This window comes from Rhododendron vialii, chromosome 8a (assembly GCF_030253575.1).
Source record: "Rhododendron vialii isolate Sample 1 chromosome 8a, ASM3025357v1".
Lineage (NCBI taxonomy): Eukaryota > Viridiplantae > Streptophyta > Magnoliopsida > Ericales > Ericaceae > Rhododendron > Rhododendron vialii.
Window position 1 is genome coordinate 6,731,491 of NC_080564.1, and position 22,391 is coordinate 6,753,881.

General features: G+C 38.4%; 3 protein-coding genes across 3 annotated transcripts; 1 reads left to right on the top strand and 2 right to left on the bottom strand.

Moving 5' to 3' along the window:
- Nucleotides 1-1,491: 1,491 nt before the first annotated feature.
- On the bottom strand, nt 1,492-2,401 carry LOC131335094 (E3 ubiquitin-protein ligase MPSR1-like). Its single transcript, XM_058370286.1, has one exon. The coding sequence runs from the start codon at nt 2,233-2,235 to the stop codon at nt 1,729-1,731; it is 507 nt and encodes a 168-aa protein (XP_058226269.1). The 5' UTR covers nt 2,236-2,401; the 3' UTR covers nt 1,492-1,728.
- A 5,353-nt stretch (nt 2,402-7,754) lies between these two features.
- Nucleotides 7,755-14,650, top strand: LOC131335096 (defective in cullin neddylation protein AAR3). Its single transcript, XM_058370288.1, has 9 exons — nt 7,755-7,973; nt 9,076-9,205; nt 10,809-10,860; nt 11,114-11,189; nt 11,306-11,388; nt 11,949-12,045; nt 13,139-13,184; nt 13,481-13,563; nt 13,673-14,650. The coding sequence occupies exons 1-9, from the start codon at nt 7,910-7,912 to the stop codon at nt 13,987-13,989; spliced, it is 948 nt and encodes a 315-aa protein (XP_058226271.1). The 5' UTR covers nt 7,755-7,909; the 3' UTR covers nt 13,990-14,650.
- Nucleotides 14,267-21,930, bottom strand: LOC131335095 (granule-bound starch synthase 2, chloroplastic/amyloplastic). Its single transcript, XM_058370287.1, has 9 exons — nt 21,322-21,930; nt 19,549-20,053; nt 19,194-19,258; nt 18,675-18,752; nt 18,472-18,582; nt 17,787-17,831; nt 16,934-17,107; nt 15,660-16,167; nt 14,267-15,188 (listed from the first exon to the last, which is right to left on the bottom strand). The coding sequence occupies exons 1-9, from the start codon at nt 21,607-21,609 to the stop codon at nt 14,740-14,742; spliced, it is 2,223 nt and encodes a 740-aa protein (XP_058226270.1). The 5' UTR covers nt 21,610-21,930; the 3' UTR covers nt 14,267-14,739.
- Nucleotides 21,931-22,391: the final 461 nt, after the last annotated feature.

Sequence of the window (22,391 nt, forward strand, 5' to 3'; positions counted from 1 at the left end):
GGCCCACTCTCCCAGCAAACGAAAAATTGTGCAAAATGACTAACACGGTGTCCCAAACTATGGTGAAATAGTTGGCGCAGTCGGTCCTGATTCTAAAGCATTATTCAATGTTCAAAAGGTTCAAACACTGTTATGCAGGTGCAGAGGTAAGTAATAGGCAGGATCAATACTAAACAAGCAAAGAAGAAGAAGAAGACGACCTGATCGCTAAAACAAACAGCAACAGCCGAGCAAGTTTCTCAAGATTGCGCCGTGCAGTTGGCACCGGCCATTATGGGGCTTTTGTAGTGAAGAACAAACTCTTCATTGCTTAGGCATCGTCGAGAAGGTCATATATTTGAAACACATTTTTTTTTACTAAGACCCACGTTCCACATGTTACGTGTACAATGTGCAATTTGGGTCCTGAAAACTCTCGTTTTTGGCAAAGGCGTGAATACGTTAAGCGCGGGCGTGCCAAGACTTGTAGCACCTAACTTTTGATGAAGATTCCCGTGAATCCTGACTTCTAACGTAAGAGCGATTACGTGTGACCCAAAGATTAAAGATCACAATGAGGTTCGTGGTTTGCCACACGGTTGTGGACTTCAAATTTCCTTGTCGTATAGGAAATGGAACGTAAAAACGTGAACTTTATTACTCCGGGATAATAAAGTTGTACAAGAAAAGTAAAAATCTAAACTACTTGATGAAGTGAGTTTGAATGGGGTTTGAGCACAAAGTACTTGATAATCTACTTTGCTGAAAGCAAGAAAGTGTTTGTACGCGTTAAGCTTTGATTGGTGTTGGATCCGTTTTTCATCTTGTAAACTTGTATTTATAAGCACAGCAGTAAGCTGATCCAAGCCTGAATCTGAATTCTGCTTCGCTCCACAAGCTGACATGTGTCCCATGATGCTCCATTTTTCATGCACATTTGACAGTTTTCTGGCAGTTAAGGGTTGATGGGTGACATTGCAGTAACTTCCCACTACTCCATCTTTTCATGCATTTGACACATGACCAATTGGTCAATTGGCCTTTGAATTTCAAAATATCAACTGCTTCTAGATTGTAACCGCTCCCCTAAAACCATGGACCTCATCAGGTGGACCAAATCAATGCTTCCTCCATGGGTCAAACCATGGGTTTCGCCTCTTGGGCTAAACCTGTACCTTTTTTCTTCATGGGCCCAACCGTGGGCTGCCTTCCTGGGCCAAACCGTGACCGTGGGTTGCGTGTTTCTTGGGCCCAAATGGTAAATTCCCGTGGCCCAATACTTATTCTATGCTCAATTACCCAGCCTCGGCCCAAATTAATTAAGGAATTAATAAAAAGTCCAATCACGGCTAACCCGATTCGCAGTGCCAGAAACGGGTATAAAAAAGTCTACACCCATCAAACACATGAGTTATAAAAACCTAAACCTAAATTTGGGTCCACACCCAAGATTTGGTGCACGTTTTATCTTTTTACTAGGATCACACATGAGTTATAAAAAAAAAAAAAATCTTTAAGAAACATACGATAAAATTGGAATGATACAGAAAAAATCACGCTTACAAATCTCAAAACTGTAAACTAATTTGCAACCCTATACAATTTGAACTAAAAACCTAAACCAAAAACTATAAACTATCGACTGTCAATACTCAAGCTCCCGTATCACTTAAGTATCACTGTGTTCGGACCAGTTTAGACTTCAACTAATTTCTGAGAATCCAATTCCACTTCCACCCGAGCGTCCGATCAAGCTTCCATTACGTGACCACCCGAAGAATTTCCAGAACCGTTGTCCAAGTTCCTATCCGAATCTCTCCAACCACCTCCGACGAAAAGACTAACCCAAATCTCATCTCCTCCTTCGCTCCGATCACCTCCTTTCCTATTCCCCTCACCCTCCTCCTCCACGGGCATCTTATACCTACAAACCGGGCACGACCCATGGATCCCCAACCACTTCCCGACACAACCCGAATGGTACCTATGCTTGCACGGCATCTCCTTCACCTCTTCCCCAACCCCACACTCCCCCAGACAAATCGCGCACTCGAACCCCGACTCCGTTACCTTCACCGTCTGCATGGCCTCGATCGACGCCTTCGACGCCGGCAGCGGGCCGCCTTTGATCGGCTGGTCGGGAATTATCGGACCCTCGATTAGGAACACAGATTCTGTTGTCGGGTTTCGGACAAAGGCGGAGAACCCCAGGATTATAGAGAGTGGTGGGGCAGGGGTTTCTTCCGACGACGGCATCCTTGGCTGTTTATGGACTGGGTTTTTGAGAGAGAGAGAGATTTTGGGGAATGGTAGTGGGGATTGGAGTGATGAACGGAAAGACGGGGGCCGATCGAGATGGGAAGATAAAGGGAGGAGAATGTTACAGAAGAATCCAGAAGGTTGCTGTTTTGTCTTGTTTTGGGTCATGGAAGGATCTAGAAGGTGTTGAGTTGGACAAATGAAGTGGGATTTTCAAATCTGGTAGGTAGTCTATGTTTCTGGTTCCTCAAAATACTGTACTATCTGGTAGGTAGTGTGGATCTTCGAGTAGGGTTAGGACTGTGAGTGTGAATCTTACACGCAATGTAACCCGAGTGTGTGATCGAGAGTGCGAGTGCAGATTTGAAAACAATTTTGAGAGACATAATTTTAGAATTACTCTATGTTCGCAAGAGGGAGAATAATCGGAAACGGCAACGGAAAGCCCTATTGAGGAATTATGTAATCTAGTCTTAATGTAGCGTGAATGTTTTGATAGAGTAATACTGATTGAAGATATATTAATTCAAGGACTAATTCCATTCCAGAAATCGATATAATTACTTATTTTTAATAAGGTAATTTCAAATTCGAAAATCATGTATTTATAAAAATAATTTTTCTACCATTATGAATCTTATTTGATAAATCTCATTGAGATCATTTAAACGGTGCAAAAAAAAAATGAAATTTTATTTTCTATTTACATTATTTTTAGTTTGAAAATGTGAAATAAACTGCTTATTTTTTAAGAAGGTTTCTGGAACGGGGCCTAAGGATTTATTTGGAACCTACGGAAAAGAAAGGAAAGGGAAAAAAAAAATGCCTTATTTGGTTTAGAAAGAAAAGTAAGATAAAAATAAGAAAGCTGAATTTTATGCACAATACATTTTCTCACACTTTTCTCCTTGACCACTTTCTTTTATTTTTCTTTCTTATTCACAAGTTCCAAACGGACCCTAAGCCTTTAATATATCTTGTAAAACATCGTCAACGTAACACTTATTCGAGAAGTATTGAAGGGGGTTGTGTTTGAGGTTGTAAAATTTCATTGATGCACTTTGAACTCGTGAGGATAAACAGTTTGCGTGATTTTTAATGGTTTGTATAGCATTTGTTTGAATTTTAACTGAGAGCACAAGTTAATGAGAGCTAAGAGCATCTCCGGTCCTTACCCTTTTTCTTTCTTAAATTTGGGTCAAATTTTGAGGAAAAACTCATGTAACGCCCCGATTTTTCGGACACGTTAATTAAATCATTTCTAATTGATTTAATAATCCATAAAACTGATTTAAGAAATAAATTTTTTTTTAAACAGAGTTTAGCAGCGAAAATCTCAAATACCGAATTCGAAACAACTTAACTGTCTTACAACCCAATGAAATAAAAACAGAGTTTGACAAATGTGATAACACTTTTGAAAATTCAAATAACAATACTTTAAATTAACAGAGCTTTTAAGGGTAGGGCATCCAAGGCTCGACAAACTCCCCTTCCTCAGCTGGGAGGTCCTCATCCTGATACTGATCATCTTGAAGATGATTCTGCTCTTCGGTCTCTTGATTACCTGACATAAAACGCCAGCCCAACGGCACCATAATGAGTTTTGAAACTCAGTAGATAATCCCAACCCTACTAACCCCTTATTCTGCAGTTAGCAGTTCGACGATATAAAAATTGACAACATACAGAAAGTACAGAATAATAGCACATCATACTTTTTCTTTACTATCCATCAACTTACATGATATCTAAGGATTCTCTTCACGAGATCCTTTTCCTCCCACATCCACTAACTACAACAGTCTCATGGGTCCACCCTTCCTCTTGCTTGTCCTGTACCAGGATCCTAGGTGAGTTCACCTAAATTATATATCTAGCATGTTCTCACTTAAGACCATAACATGAGGATCGAGTCATCCCATGACGCATCATACATTAGGGTTGGACATCACCTACCATTAACTATAACCGTCTCATGGGACCTATTCCCTCTTGAACAAAAGAAGTGAATTTTCCCATGACGCATTATACATTAGCGTCACAACATCTCTCAATACAGGGCCCCATTGGTTACCCATTTCAACACAGGGCCCCATTGGTTACTCTTGCCATAGCCATGGCTCAAATCACAATCCACAATCTCACACCTTAACACTTTATCAGTTTCCATTTACTTAACATCGTCTACATGAGTCACTACTCGTACCACCCAGTGAACCTAAGTCCGGCTAGCATGTCCAATCATATATTTCCAACAACAACTGAATCCAACATGATACATTTCAATGAGAACACAAGCAAAGCAATTTATAAGTGCATAAACATGTAGATGTTAGGATTGGCCCGAGGCCTTTCGAATTATTTAAAATTCATGACTAGCTTCCAGTTACGTTTCATTAACTCCGCTGACCTTAGTTAGGTAACTTAGTAGTTTATTAAATTCTTAGCGTTCAACGTATATTATTAAGATAAAATAATAATAATAATAATAAATAATAATTATTGTAGGCATCAGTTTGTAAGTTTCTTATGTAACCCTTAACATTTTAATTATCCCAGGCCTTTATCAGTACTTTACTTAACGAGATTTTAACTATACAGTTTACCTATATATTGTTACCAATTGCTCCACTAATTTAATTAGTTCATTGGTTCGTTCAAAGGAGAACTTGTGTTAGTTTAAGTTCTTAGAGTTATTTTATTTGTTCTTCGTAACTACTACTTTTCTAGTACCAAAGATCAAACCTAATGTTTTTACTATCGATCCATTAGGGTAATTTGCCACTGTAATTATTTTACAAAAAAAATAAAAATAATAATACTATTTCCGTAACTTATTTTGTACCTTGTTTTATCATAAAAATACAACCTATTTGGTATCATTCCAAAAAAATCTTTATTTTACCACAGTAAAGTTTAGTGAATGGTTACTTACACGTATCAAAACTTACATTAAGCAAGATCAATTAATATACAATTATTCTAAACAGTATCATGTCACAACAGTGAAAGAGAATAAATCAAGTCAAAACATAGTGTAGGGTCAAATCCGAAAACTAAAGACCTACAAGGGTCCAAGTGTAATACTGATCTAGCATGTTAAAAACATTTCATTCATGCAACAGTGACTTTCAAAAGAAAATAGAGTCGTAACTGGTTTCTCAGTTTCGGTCTGTGATTTCGATTCCTACTATTAAACTCGTTTAAATCACCATACATGGACTAAATATACTTAGGGGAAAAATAGGAGAGCGATTATCCTACCTCGAATTCGGCCGAAAAAAACGATTAATGGGTTCGGTCAATTTTTATCGATTTGAGAAGATGACGGAATCGGAGGACTTCGGGGCTGCCTCGGAATGAATGGAAGGTGGGCTGTGGATGCTTGGTGATGTCGTGGTTGATTGGAAACCTGAATTTGATATATGGAGTAGTGTTATGTAGAAACCCTTTTTTCTCTCTCTATCTTAAAACTCCATGAATGAGAACTCAAGTTCTCTCCCTTTCTCTTTTTTTCTTTCTCTGAACTGAGTAGGAAAATGGAAATGAGTAACTTTGTTTTTTTTATTTTGATTTTCGGAATATATGGGTGTGTATAATGGAAGAGAATGAGATAGTGGGGGGTAGAGTGTTGTAGACTTGTAGTGGGTTCAAAAAAGGGAGAAGTGGGGAGGTTAAAATCTGCACATGGGGTGAGGGTAGCCATATTCTCCGCTGGGATGGGGGAAAAGAGTAGTTGGTTAGGAGTTTTTCTTTTTTTTAGAAAGGTAAATAGAATTATGAATGTATGTACAGTAAGTGTAAATTATCATGTACTAACATAATCATAAGTTTTAACTAATTAATTTAATTAATCATTGAATTTGAATTTAACATTTCAATTTTTTTTATATACTACTTATTTATTTATTTAAATTAGGATTGTTACAACTCATTTTGGGTAGAAGCATCTCCGGTAAAACCCTATTTTGTCCTAAATTTATCATTTTTTAAATACACAGTGGCATTCATGTAAATAAGACAAGAGAGAATCCTAATATTAGCAGCTCCGGCGAAGCTCCGAACGTCTCACGTGCAAGTTGGAAGAGATGAGGTGGAAGTCGTTGGGGCCGTTTTTCGATGAGTCGCAGCAGGGGGAGATGTCAGCACCATTGAGCTTGAGAGCGTCATGGAGTGAATCGAAAGAGCTCGGGTGGGACTAGGTTTTGAGACATAAACATACAATGAGGTGTGGGTATGAATCTGTATCTACAGAGAGAGAGAGAGAGAGAGAGAGAGAGAGAGAGAGAGAGAGAGAGAGAGAGAGAGAAATGGGTATGAGTTCGATTTGTCTCTAATTTGGGGAAGAAAATGGGTAAAACCCAAAAATGGGAAGAGTTTGGGTTATGATTGGAGATGAGTTTTTGATGATTTTATCCAAATTTTGAGTTTAGGTCTTAAAATGGAACAAGGCTGGAGATGCTATAAGAGAATCCACAATGTAATAATCAAAATTAAAAAATTGTTAAAGTTAGCAATGTATGCTCAAAAACTTGTTCACATTGTAATAATCAAACTTAGCAATTTCTTAGCAACTCATCAAATTTGGGCATTTGAATAATCAAAACTAGCAACTTTTTGCCAATAACCAAATTTATTAGATCCCACGTCTTCTCAATCAAGTACAACTATCATGGGGAAGTGATATTCACTCTCCATAAAGCTTTTATTGGTAGGTAAAACCCACTCTCCACTTTGACAAGTGGTTATGCATTTAACAATATTGATCACTTTATGAATTTTAATAAATGCTCTCTACTTTCATTTATTTTACTAGAATGTCATTCAATGTAGACCATTAGATTGAGAAGAAAAAAACTAACCGTTAGATTAGAATTTTTGCCAACTCATTTTGAGTATGGGGAAAAAATATATAATGTGAGACTTGACATTACTTAATTTAACAACTTTTAAATGAATAATCAAAATCTGATGTGACAAGCTTTGATTATTACATTGGAGAAGCTCTAAGCAGTTGATTGATAGAAAAACTCTTTTATGAGTTGTACATAAATCTATGACGGAGAGCTCATAAATAAAAACAAAAAATCTTGATAAATTAAATTTTGGTTGTGATCTAGTGATGAACAGAAATAAAAGTCAAGCTCAAATTTTTTTTTTGGCATAAACAGTAAGCATGCATTAAAATTAATAATAACACAAAGTCTGGGTGCATGTCACACCCCAAACAAGCTTTGTATAAAAATACATTACCTTGTATTTCCTCCATCCAGGTCTCTAAAGTTAGTTCACCACAAAAAACGATACGTAATTTTTCATCAAAAAAATCGACATCCAACTGACAAATCCATTTTTTTAAAATAAAAGACAAAAACACAATCCAAATGGATTATTAAGCCGTTTTATTGCGTTTCGAAAATTGTAAAACAATTTCACTAATAAGAGACATAGAAAACCGGCAAGGTTAGACAGTGAACCGGTCCATCCGGTCCGGCCCTCTCACCTTCCTGGAGATTGATCTTGCATACGACACGACATAGTACCCACACATTCACATACATCGTACCCACACGGAAAATGCAAAGAAAGATCCAAAGAGTTGTGGGTATTCATGTATTTTGAGATTTGAACTAATAAACCCATAAGGTCGCAAGAAACTCCGATTCACATGGCCATGAATCCGCTCTGCTCAAATCAAGTCGATATCTTCGAGATTTACCGCCGCTACTGTGGTACGAATTCCGGGTTGTCATTGATTTAGTTAAACTTTTTCTTGATCAATTGTAGTTTTTTTTTTTTTTTTTTGTAATCGAGGGTTTTTATTTGGTTTCTGGGTTTGGATTAAGATGCAGCTTCTCGGCTTATCTTTGGTAAATCTTGATTTTGATTTGAATTATATGAACAATGGTGGAGATGATTTTCTCATGGTGCCCCTATTGTGTTATCTTTATCAATGGAAGATGGTGTTTTATGTACTACTAGTAGTTTTTTTTTAGGGTTGCTGCCGTCGAAGATTTAAAATTTATGAAGTTTTGGGGGGGGGGGGGGGCTGGGGATGGTTTTAGCTTTTTGAATGAGATGGCACAGGTTGGAAATGTGCTAGAGACACATCTATTCTGAGTCATCGTCACACATGATGGTGGCGCCCGCATCGCTTTTTAATGGGTCACACCATTGTTTACGAGAGAGGATGTAGGAATGGATGCAAAGTTGGATGGGTGCCTAGCATTTTCCAAAAGACTAATATGGGCAAGTCATCTGGTACAGTTTTGCATTGAGATAAAGAAAGGCTAGGGACAGTGCTAGTAAGTAGGATTTATTGAATTTTAGTAAAGCGGGCTAATATGATTTAAGAAGAATGACCTTGAAGAAGGCCGGTTGTGCTTATACCTTAAAGCATTTTGTGCTTTTTGATCGGTAATAAAATGAGCACTCTGAAATAGAGGGGATTGGAGGGAAACGATTACTGTTAGATTGAAGATGGTCATGAAACTACAGCACAAATGAAGAAGCTTGACTAAGCGACATGTGCTTTTTTGTCCTGCACTCTTGTATTTTGTGCGAGGGTGGGGTTGAAAATTTTTAACTTTCTTCATTCAGGACTTGTATTCTTTGGCTTTCTAAGAATTCAGAATTTTATGCACAGTCATCTGATGAGTGCTGTGATACGTACGTCTAGCTGTTTAGGCAAAAAAGTTAAGTTCTTGAAAGAAAAATTCTCAGAATGCTGCATTTGCATGGGTTTATGAAGTAGGAACACTTCCTATTCTTGTTCGTAGTCTGTGAGTAGCAGTGTGTTTTTTCATTTATTTGACTTATGAGCCGTTTTCGCAGAAATAACAGCTGGCACTTGCACATTAGGGGAAGAAGGATACAGACCAGATGATGATTCACAAAAGGCCAAATTATCAAGGCAGGCATTGTATCAACTCTTAAAATTAGTGGAGTCAAGACTGCATACGAGGTATGTTTTGCAACCGATGATAGTACAGATCCTGATGAAGCTCGAAATTTAGAGTTGGACAGGTTGTGTAGGATCTGACCAGATTAAGTTCCGTGTAAGCTTTGAGTGCTTGCAGCAGGCACCTGGCTATATTTTTAGTTCTGATACTTCAAGGGTTAGACTACTGAATTTTGGAGTCTCTTTTCAGCAATAAGAGAGAAAAGGATGGATAAGGGGTGGTTGGGGCAAATCTTTAAAGTTTTGGGAGAGTTTTTGACTATTTTGCGTTAATGTTAGCTTTTGCAAGAGCTTTCAGGGCTTGAGAATCCAAAGAAAAGTTTAAGACAAGCTAGGCTTAGAGCTTGATGTTTGCTTGTTTGGGAAGAATTGGTTCTTCTAAAAGATGCGACAGCGGGGAAGGATAGGTACAAATAGAAGGAAGGTATTCTTGTTAGCTTCTATAAGTTTTCTGTGGTTAATTTGGAATTTGGTGAGAGAAGAGGACCTTCCAAGGAGTTGACTAACTATTACAAAAGTTGAAGATTCGTTTCTGGTCTATTCTATATGACTGAGAATCAGGGTCAATATCTCCTAGTTTGGATCAAATTTTTGATTTTGTTGATTCCATTCATAGTTGATATCGTCGTTGTTTTCTTTTACCTTTTGAGCTATATTTGGCCTAGCCCGTTGCGTCGGGCTTTTTGTATGTACTGGCAGAATCTGTCTCTTCTCTTGTACACGGGTTGTTGCATCCTCTTTAGGGATGGTCGTCTCGGCCGATCCGTTTGTATCCGATCCGTTATCCGTTCCGAACGGATTGGATTTTTCGGAGATCGGGGCGGATTCGGATTTATTTTTCAAAAAAAATCGGAGATCGGATCGGATTCAGAGGTAAGTCTGTCCCTGCCCCGATTCGATCTCCATCCCCGATTTGCCCCGATTTGTCCCCGAATATCCGAAAATCTATTTTTTTGGATAAAAATCCGCCTCCGATCTGTCCCTGAATACTATTTTTGATAAAAAATCTGGTTTTTTTTTTCAAATTCAGATATCCAAATCTCCGATCGGATCTCTGTTCTCTGTTCGGGGTAGGGATGGAGGACCGAAAATATATCCAATCGGGGATCAGGGCAGATTCGGAGGTCGGGCGAAAGGTTCGGATATGTCAATATCCACCTCCGATCCGCCCCGTTGCCATCCCTAATCCTCTTAGATTATCTTCGATAGTTGCAGCTGTTTATTTTTAAAGAAGATAACAGTGAAACTCAAAAAAAATTTAATGTGAGGGAGTTCCATAGGTTTTTAAGTTGAAGTCTTTTGCCTACCACAAGTGCACACAGCAAATGAAAAAGGGTTAAGTTAAAGTGGGTCCGGCTGGATTTAAAAATCAAACCAGGGAAGTCCATTTCCATTAGGCTGGATCCAAGTTGACGTCTTGCTAGGGTTGCTCATGCCGTTTTAGTTATAGTTGTATTTTTCATTTAAACAACCTTGTCTTGTGATTTTCTGGCCACAACTTCAAATTTTCTTGAAGTGAAACACACCTGTTGCTGCTCTTTTTGCTAAATGATTCATAAAGTTTTAGATATCAACCTGTTTCATGGAAGGAATGTTATTTTTGCAGGATGTCGATTTGTGATGAAATTTCCAAGCTCATGTCAAGGCTCGACTTGATGGTGAGATACTGTATCTTCGTTAAATATGCACCGGCGGGCTTTTTTCTTTTGCTTTGTTTGCTTCCTTCGGCAAGAAAGCACAGCCCCTTCCCTCTCCGCGCACCAACTAGCTTAATAATTTGGATTTTAAATGAGCATTGCCGGTCTCAGCTAAAGCGTATCAACCTTTTGTCCACCCTGTGTTTTGTTTTGTATGTCGTCTTAAGAATATTGATTTCCAGTATTAGATTTGACTTGACAATTTTCTTTGTAGGTAGACTTCTCGGAGTTCTCGCGCTTCTATGATTTTGTATTCTTCATTTGCCGCGAAAGTGGTCAAAAGAATATCTGTAAGTAATCTGTCTCTACCATCAAGAACGCCAAAAAATTGTGGGTTACAGTCTTATATAGATATATTAACTTGGACCTCCCTCACTAAGCGTTTGATTTTTCATATTCCTTTCAGCTGTAAGCAGGGCAGTAATGAGTTGGAGACAAGTATTAGCAGGAAGGTTTCGACTGCTGAATCAATGGTGTGACTTTGTTGAGGTATGAGTGATATTTAGACAAACTGGAAGTGTCACTTCAGCATTAATGCAGTCAAGAGCAGTCTTTGTTTTCTTTTCTTTTTCTATTTACATGAGACAATGGAAACAATGGGAGTTCTGTGTTTGTCTATCTTAGTTCTTACATGGTCCTAGATCTATGTAACTATATGTTTCTCTTGCTTACTTAGTTCTATACGTTTTCTGAGTCCTAGCCCTCTGTCTCTACTCTTGTCTTAATTTTGGTGGCTTTCATTGAATGAGGAATTCCTCAGATCAGTTGATGCTTACTTGTGATTGTAAAACAGGAAAGGTTTGTTAGCAGAATAAAGACATGGCTTCCTGTCGTTTGTCTGATTTATGACACCCTAAAAAAGTGCTGTGACACAACCATTATGTTTTTTTTTTCCCCTTTCCGTTTGGTGAATTATACGAACTTGAAAAATAGATTTAACCACATAATTTGCATCATGATGTTCTTTCTGCTTGTATTGCTTTTTTGATTTGTTGCCCTCAAGTAAAAAATCAGCTACTAAATTGACTAACTTACCAAATTTTTCTTAGAAAAATCAGCGGCATAACATATCTGAAGACACATGGAGGCAAGTTTTAGCATTCAGCCGGTGTGTACATGAAAACCTTGAGGGATATGATCCTGAAGGTATGCTACTAAGTACTAATACATTAGGCCATACACAAGGCGGTCATGGTAATGTCTCATCGTCTTATCCTCTCAATCATTGTCAGCATTGTATTTCCTTAACCACTCAACCACTTTTATGTATGTTTTCTTTCAGTTTAGGTTTATTCTTGAATCTTACTATATCAGTTTTAAACAGGGGCGGTCCTAACGGGGTGCAAGGGGGGACCCGGCCCCGGCATAACTCCAAATTATCTCACATATTATACTAATTTTTAGGTTAATTAAGTTCAATTCTATGGGATTAGCCCCTGCAAGTCCTTTTAGTGAAAAAAAATTCCTAAAATTTCTATATGCGAGGGGTAATAGTCTCCTAAATTTCAAGTTATCAATCATTTTTAGGTTGCGTGTATAAAATTAAACGGTGGTTGCGCACATAAATATAATATCATCTCTTCTTCAGACCTTGCGAGTAGCAATATATACTTATATAAAATATATTTTGTATTGTCGATGTGAAAATACAAGTGATTTGGGCCCTTGCAAGTCACAAATCCTGCGTTTGACTGGTTTTAAAGATTCATTTGTGTAGTCTAATTGAGGAGGAAATAAAAGGCTGCTACCCTTCATTTCTTCTTGGACAGCAGACAAAAGCATGATTGCCTCTCCCTCATTGTCTTTGGCTGTGTCATGGATTTTTCAATTTTGGTTCTTTTTCAAATATTCGTTAACTTTGTAAAAATTTCTTTTTCTGTTGTTTGTTACCCAACTTTCCGGGTGGTTATAGAGGTAGACTACTTTGGTTTTGCTATATAGGGGTATATTACTTTTGAAGTTAACTATTTTCCTGCAAGATATCAAGTCATCAGTTGTCCTATGTTTCCTTGATTGATGGGAAACGGTGGTTTGCTTTCTTTTATCATATTTACCTTTTTTTTGTTTTTGTGGTGTGGAACGTTGCTCTCTTTCTTCAGCTAAATAAGGGAGTTGAAGTTGGTTACATCTTATGATATCACAAAATTATGTCGCATAATATGAAACAGAAAGAAATGTGAGGTTACTGCTATATTTGGAATGAATTAAATAGTGCTCATTTGCATTTTTTTTTTGGCAGGGGCTTGGCCTGTTCTAATTGATGACTTCGTTGAACATATGTATAGGTTTGATTTCCATAAGTCCCTTTTCTCACTGAATTTTTCATATGGTCCTTTTACTTCTCTCGACTAGGTTTTCCGAAAAAATCATCTAACACCGCAAGTCTAGAAACGATTTTAGTGCAGTTGGTCTCCACTTGTTGGGATCTAACCTTTTGTTATTAGTTATAGACTGGTTTTACGCTGGAACTAGTTATTGTCATCAACACAAACTATACTGCTGCTTTCTCTTCCTTGTGTTTTAACTTTTTGTTTCGATGACATTGATGTTTAGGCATGGTGCCTTACTGTGTACAATGCAGGATCTTGGGATCCAACAATGACCCTAACTTTATCTGTAGCTGTGGCGATTCAGAAGCCCAGCTATTTGAAGACCCTTTCCCCGGTATTCATACCTTCCAGAAAATGCTCATTTTGGTTTGAGCTGACAATCGCAATGAATCTTGCAAAGAAACCATTCCATTTGACCTAACTACGTGATGATTATATTTCAGGGTTGAAAATTGTTCCAGGGTTGAAGAGGAAGTCCTGTGAGGACTTGCAAAGAAATGAAATGGAATCCACAGATAAATTCGTTAACTCTAATTTTCTACCGAGTTCTAAGAGAAGGCACAGATTTGCGAAGTGGGAGGGCAATCCACATGGGAAGGCATCAGATGACTGCTCGGAAATCGGGAAACACAATGGTCTATTGGGTTGCTCCAAGTCTCCTTGTGCTGTCGAAGGTTGCTTGTCTAAGGGTTTCGAGGGGCTCTTCTCAGGTCGGTCCTGTTTGCAGTTTGATAGGGAAAGGGTTGTCTCCTATACATAGAGCTGTTGCCATAACCACCATGGAAATGCTTTGGGTTGATGGGGCGTTTCTTTATTTGCCTTGTATTTGTTTTATCCCTTACACTTAAGGGATCTTCGGTTTTTGTGGTTCCTTTTCCTTTTTTTTGGGGTGTTCGTATTAGTTTCCACATTTGGATTGAGAAATCAATAAAACCAGTAAATTTAGTAAGTGTTGTTCGGTACTTTCGGCATATGACAGCTAACTGTGAATTCAATACATTCTATTTAACGAAAAAAAGATGAATATCCCACGCTCGTTTCCAGACAATCACGGAAATAACTTATATATTCGTGAAACCATATACCATTATCATCCATTTATTCAATTGGCCTTTGTTCTGCCAAGATTGTTTCCAGTGGGAGCTTTAGGCTCTTTTTCTCAGTTAATCAAGTAAAGCAGGTTGGGAGTAGATTACATTACGACATGCAGTTCCGGGGAATAGCAAATTACAAGGGCACAATATCCATTTGCTCAAGCTACATCCCCTCTAACCAAACCCAGATCATAAAAAAGGTATTGGAGGCTCAGGTTAATGCAGCTAGAATCGTGTCGCAAAAGACATAGTGAACGGTAGAAAGGACCCCAGCAGAGGATAAGACTCCCATACGGTGATAACAGCTTGACAATATTCACCCAGCAACCAGCCCTTCCCCAAAAGAACCTCGGCAACCTACTCCCGATTGCTCCAGTAGCTAAAATCTAAAACCATACAAATTGGTGTACCAAAACTCACCATTGGTATTTGGCAGTGACAAGGACCTCTTCGTAATTCTGAGCTGCATGGTCCCAACTAAGGTCCTGCATCATCCCCCGTCTCTGAAGCCCCTCCCAACTCTTCTTATACTCCCAATACGTCAGCAAACAGTTACCCAACGCATGGATCAGCTTACCCGACTCAGCACTATCAAACGTCCACCCTAGCCCCGACTCATTGAAAGGATCAAATGGCTGCACCGTATCCCGTAACCCCCCAACAGCATGAACTACAGGAACTGTCCCGTAGCTCATCGCATACAGCTGGTTCAATCCACACGGCTCGAATCTGGACGGCATCAGTAAGATGTCGGCACCCGCAGTAATGCGATGGGCTGTCTTCACAGAGAATCCAACCCATCCCCTGACTTTGTCCCGATGTTGGCCCTCGAAGTGCCTCAGCATCTGTTCTAGGTCATGCCTACCTGCAGTGGCGGAGCCAAGAATTTCTTTCAGTGAGGAGAACTATTAAACATAACCTTAGCAATTTATCTTCCTAATAAGCAACTAAAAAATAAATGAGAAAATTTGCACTGAAAGAAGAAGGAAATGATTAAGTTCCAAGATAATGATCCTAATATATGATTCTACCGTAGGCCCCAACCAGCTTTGATTGTTACATTCTCAATGCTATCAAAAATATTTCTCAATGTATTTAAACATTCTCTATTATGTATACATGTCGGTCTTTTAAGTGAAATAATAATGCCAAGGAAGCAACTTACAAGGGCTCCTTTGAAATCCTAAGCAAAAACTCAAGTGTCAAATAATTATTCCAGTGGGTATCTTATCTTAATTCTCAGAGGTGATAATTCTAATGACTTGTACTGCTTATAGATCAATGTGCAATTTTAGTGGCCCCCCAACGGGCCTAAGCTGTCTCGACCACCGCGTACCTGTGCCTAACATGACCAGCTGGACATCCTGGCCCATCATCCAAGGGACTGCTTCTGCTATTATATCGACTCCCTTTTGCTGATCGAGCCTCCCTATGAATCCAATCAACGGCACGTTCTCACGAATCGGTAACCCTAGCTCCTTCTGTAACGCTGCTTTGCATTGTGGTTTTCCTGTGTGAAGGGTGTCAAGGGAGTAGTTAGTGTACCCGTCAGATTTCAGGTGAACATCTAGTTGTGGGTTCCACTCTTGCGTATCAATCCCGTTGACGATCCCTCTCAGTTTCCAGTCATTCTCGTTGATTATCCTGTGTAGGCCCCACCCGCCTTCAATGGTTTTCAGCTCCCGAGCATATCCATGGCTTACAGTTACCACACGATCAGCGGCCTTCAGACCAGCAGCGAAGATGTTGAAGTGATCGCCGCCTATTGGATCGTACGTTTTGAAAAAGTCCAAGTAATGAGGTGGGAGATCCACGTAGGAGAAATCGTCCACTGGACCACGACCCTGGATGCAATGTTTGGCAAATACAGTGTGGTTTATTCTACTATTTACTTTTTCCAAACCGACATATAAACACAGAATTTCAACAGGATTCTGAAGTGATTAGATAAAGCTTATAAACCAACCGACTGCAACTAAAACTGATTATGTTACACGAGAGTTATGTAGAGAGAGTATATAACTATCTGATACTGTAGGCAAAACGTAATGGGAATTGATTTTTGCACTTATTTTTACCAAAGATACTCCCTTTTATTTATATATATATATATATATATATATATATATATATATATAAATGTGAGATGACAACATTGCCATCTACGGTAAAGACGTGAATAAAAAGGAGAGTACAAAAACATTGATTTTTGCACTTATTTTTACCAAAGATACTCCTTTTTTTTTTTTTTATTAATGTGAGATGGCAACATTGCCATCCACAGGTAAAGACGTGAATAAAAAGGAGATTACAAAAACATTAAGCCTATCTTTGGTTCGAGATCATTAACACTGCTTGTATGAGGGGTCATTTTGAAATCTGTAATCATTTATAGAAACTTTAACGAGCTTTTCATGACCAATACATGAAACTTAATGCTGCAAAAGGTAGAGGACCGCATGCATTATATTGCTAGACTACACGATGGGCTAAATAAGGTCAAGATGGTCATTTGACGCAAATCAAGAGAAATTGTGGTGTCAAGTTCCAACAGCTTTGTGCATTGGCATATCTTGAAAGCACTTACAAAGTTGATGATAGCGAACAAACCTGGTGAGCCATATTATGAATCACAAGGACAGACCGAGTATATTGCATTAGTCCATGGTCACGGTAATAAGCTTTCAGATAGACCGGCAACAATGCAGTGTGCCAATCATTGGCAATGAAAACCAAGTTTCCATCTCCATAGCAGACCCCACCGCAGGGGACATACCAAGGGACCTGAAAATCAACATTTATCTGCATTATATAGTGTTTGGATCAACCAGAAAGTATAAGGAAGATACAAAAAACAACAGATATGTAGTCCATTCCACTATTATCAGGAGTCCAGACTTAACCAAACCTTTTGTTTTGTTCTTTCTTCTTTACCTCTTTCTTATTTTGCCTCTCTTGTTGCCAATAACGAGTATGACCAAGCTGATCCTCTTAAAGAAAGGTACATTCCACTTATCTATTCCTTCTCTTTTCTTACTAATATCACATAATACAATCAAACACAACTTTAAAATAGAGGAAAATTTAAATAAGAAAGGCCTACAAACAAGTTGTAGCTGGGTAAACACACAAGGAGTATGACAGATATTTTTAATTTTTCTACTTCACCATGTGAAGGCAGTGAGACTCTCAATCCCATGGAGTAAAGGAGATCCATTGAGACTAAGTTATTGGAATCTCTCTCCCCCTTTTTCCTTCCAACTTTTGTGACAGTTACACATGCACTTTGAATGAGCTATGAGTTCAGCAATGCAGCCCCATAATTGATTGTTTACCCAGTTAAGTAACTGGTAATTACTTATATTCATGGAATTGAAGAGGGCTATCATTTGTTACAGGGAACTATATAATGGATCCGTCTTGAAGTTTGATATTTAGAAACGAAAAGGTCTCACATCAATACCTCAACAGCTGCTTTGCAAAATAAAACCATGCGTTTCAAAATATCCTGGAAAACAATTGAGAAAAAAAGCAGTCAAGTCACAAAAAATAGAAAAGATACACTTTTGCACTGAATATTATTATTTTTGATAAGTAAGCAATTGTATTAAACAGAAGGCATTAAGGGAATGCCGCTCGTATACAAAAAGAGGGTCACCTGCACAAAAAGCCCTGTAAACCACCACTATTCAACAAAAAAGCTCAGCCCAATCTAAAAATTGATCAATAGAGGGATTACATTATCCCTGTCCCAACTATACAAACTGCACAAAATATAATTGTACGTTGTGTATCTCCATGTCAAAAAGCAGCTCACGGAGCCAAGATTGTGGCATATAAGGAAGAACTCATCTGCAAAAACTGTTCACCATGGTAGTGATGGGTTCATACTACAAGAAAGCAGGAGGTAGATTGCTAGAAACCGTAAGCAATAGGGACAACTTGGTCGAAACAATTAGTTGAATAAGTAACCTTCTGAGATACAGACTGCGAAGTGTGAAATTATGAGTTTAATATCCAGGACTGAAATACATGAGCACAAGTTATAACAGAAAAAAAGATTAAAAAGGTGTACAGCAACCAGTCAGAGCATAATTATTGCTCTTGGAGACTAAATGTCACTAACATCACACATAAAGAAATCTTACCATACGGTTGCCTCCATAGATGTTATTTTCTATATGCCTAAACATGGGACTGTCGATGAAGACAAAGTCAACACCATCAATAAAGGCTTGGAAGTAGACCACCTCCATATCCTGCAAAGTTAGACAAAAAAGGTGCACTGAGTTCAAACTTTTATGGATCAGATACCAACAAGAAGTTAAATGTAAGTGTCGCACATTGCTACCTGTCCATCAACCTTGTACCTTTTCCTAACATCAGTATGTTGAGGTTCAGCATAATTACCATACCGAGGTGCCACAACCTAAGAGTGAAAAAGAGTTGGTTAACATCGGAATTACACCATATGCCATCTCAACCAAACCCAGAAATTCGCAAGTTTAAACGGAACCAATTTCTGTTTATGCAGATTAAATTTTAACGTTTAAAGCTCTTAATCATTTGAATCCTATCATCTTGAGAAACAAAAGAAAATTTCATCTTTCCTTTTCCTTTTTAGGTAAGAAAGAACTCAAAGCCTCGTCAACATTAACTACTGATTGTCACGACAATATGCCAAAGTAGTATGAAAATGGTTCCAAGAGATGAAACAGTAACCACAATATCGTCCGGTCCAGGCCAGCTCCATGTCCAATGCTAAAATTTGCAAAATATAGATTTCTACTCATCTGAAAAAATTAGTTCTCAGCAAGGTGCATCAATGTACAGCATGTTATTCAAGGTAATGATAAAATAACAAAATTACCATAACCCGGTGTCCACGCCGAGCCAACGCCTTCGGTAAAGCTCCAGCAACATCTCCAAGCCCACCTAAAAGAACTTGTTAAGTCACTATCTAACTCAAACACCCAATAGTGTGGAAATGTAGACACGATGACAAATCTATAAGTAACAAAGTCACAGAAAGACTACAAAATTAGATTAAAATTTCAAAAATGAAAAGAAAGAAGAAGAGCTAGTTAAAAATGGAAAACTACAACTATAACTTGCAGTTTGGACACCATAAAGAAACAATATCAGTCAAGTGTAGCAGGGAAAGAAAGTTATGCCTATGTATGTTTCCTATTTCAACGTTCAAACAATGACTTATGATAAAATACCTGTTTTCGACCAAGGAGCACATTCAGCAGATACAACTATGACATTCATAACATTGGCCCCAGCCAAAGGAGGGGGTTTCACATCTTCACTTGTAGGCACATTTGCCTCACCATTCACCTCTTGTAAGCTTGATTCTTTCAAATCTCCAAGTTTTTCCTCTTTTAGACTTGGTGTTGCGGAAGAACTTGAAAGAAAGGATGGCAGCTCATCAGACCATACTGATTCAGAAGTTACACCTTTCAACTGTGTGTGGGAATCTACTTTGGAGAATGTCTTTTTACGGGTTAAGTCCTTTCCAGCTTCCTTTGCATTATCTACTGTCAAGGGAGCACCCTTGCTAGATAGGAAACCCCTATCAAAAACTTCATTAGTATCTTTACCGCCACTTGGAGTAGGATCTACACCCGGAAAAGAGTTGTCCTTCTCATTATATGGAACTTCGTTGCCTTCTGAGTCACTATTCGTACTTAGTATAGAAGAAACTAGTTTCCTTCTCTCAGCTATCTGCAATGAGCAAGGAAGCTTAATAAGAGCATCATTTCCAGCAGTTCATGAGAATAAGTTAGTGAGATGAGAAATCAGCGATGCTTGATATACTCAAAATTTCAATTCCTTATTGAAGAAGGAATAAATCGTTTCTTGCTTCTTTCTAATGGAAGAAAAAGATATTGTCAAGAGATAACCAATAGCTGACCAGAGCCACACCAACAGAAATGGAGTAGCATTGTTACCATTCTAAGCAGAAAGAACATAGCATCTATAGCACTTAGCACCTTGTCTCATTTCCTATATCCATTACTTAACAAAGCTTTGAAATTTAGACAAAATCAGCATTTAGACTAAATTCGAACAACCAGATGCGGATCAAACTTAACCACTGCAAAAATGAAACACCCCAAATCTTGAGATAGATAGCACATAAAACCTGGACAGAGTCGACAGACATTGTAAATCAATTAATCAAGCTAGCAGAACATCAACCTTGTACTTAGCGCTCCTAGTTTAATGAGTATATTGACGTGGCAACAACAATTGCAAGGAAAAATGTTCACTACTTATTTCCATGTCTGCGTGTGCTGTGTTGGCAATTTTGTTCCATAAGTACTTTATACCAAGATCGCACAGGGTACACAACAATCTAAACATTTAATCAACCAGTTTGATCCAGTTTGCATCATAATGACCAAAGTGACATTCGATGGCTTGAAGACGATATTCATCAGAAATTCCTAGCTGCAGGTAGAGGTGGTTGTGGAAAGCCTCCGGAGTTGGGGTTGCCATACAATTATGGTGCCCCAAGCCCAACCCCTTAAAAGCCCTTCCAGTTACAAAAGCAAACGGTTAAAAGCCCCACTCTGTGCTGCCTAGGATCATCCTGTAATGTCCCCACCAAAGACTACAGAAAAGAGATCTGTTCCCCTGTTTTTGGTTTCACCAGTGAAGAGAATATCTGTAAATAACATTTGGCCACCAACTCATTCCAATAACCGTTTCATTTTTTCAGATGGGTCCAAAAAACCATTCATAATCGAACACATTTTGGTTTCTTAGGCGCATATCAGTAACATATAAAAAATGTGTAAATGTTTCGTAACCAACTGCTATAACTACAACGACTAACAAATGTTCATAGGAAGCAGTATGGCCTGTGGTTCTTTTAGAATGAAATCAATAATCAAGAAAAGCAACAAGATCAATTAAAAACAACAAATTAACCTGGAAACCAATGCCAGAGCAACGATGATAAAATAAAAGTGAATGAAAAAAACTACCTGCTGTAGCAAGTCTCTTTGCATTTCTAGAACCTTCTTGCTCTTCTCAATAGTGGCCTGAAAAGCATCCTCCGGTTGCTCCCCATCCCCCTCTCCTTCCCCAGAGCCCTTTCCCGTTGCTCTAAGAATCTTGATCCTCTGCGGCCGTGTCACTCTACATCCCCTCATCAGTCCAAAATTCCCACCCACCACTTTCGCATGCCCAAAGACTGGTGCCCTTGGAGGCCCATGACTTCTACTGTAAAGAAGAACCGACCTCTCCATTGCAGGAGACCCCATAGACGCCATTACAAGTAAAACTTCAAGGGATTAGCGGACTGAGGCCGACCCAGTTGAGAGAAACGAGGAATAAACAGACCCAATTCACGGTTTTGGAGTTGGATGACACAAATGTGATATATACGGGAAATTTGGAGTGGGAAGAGAAGGAACCATGGACGTTTGCTAAAAATGTCTGTGCTGGGTCCGGGTCCCACTGAAAGGCAAATCATGGAGGTGTTTTTATGAGGTTCAGATTGGTTGAGAATTTGCGAAATCGGAGCTCCAAACCAGAGAATTGGAGAACCACTAATCCCTCTCGACGGTTCAGCGGCCATCCATGGAATTCACATGGTTTTTATTTGATTTTAAACGTTTTTCCTTCAACGGATCAAAACAAAAACAAAAAGGTTTTAGTGCAGCTAATCATGAAAGTCCAATTTCACCGTCCATTAACAGATAACTTAATTGATAATAAAGCCAAATTTTAGTAGAAAGTAAACTCTAAATTTCAACTTTGGTCACTAAGTCAATTCCAATTTATTTAAATTTAAACCGTTTAAGATAGTAAATTGATTTTATCACTCTAATTTTAATCACTGACACTTAATTTTGTGTTTTGATCATGTAAAATTGTAAAACAAAAAATAAAAAGACATAAACTAAAAATGAAGTATCAAAAACATCTTTTAACATATATTCAACGAGGTGTTAATTTTATTTTGGGCTGGCGAAAAAGTGGGCCTTTTAGCCTTTTAGGCCTGGGCTTTGGTCAATGCAAAAAGGCTTCTATTTTTTCCTGGTCTCCCTCT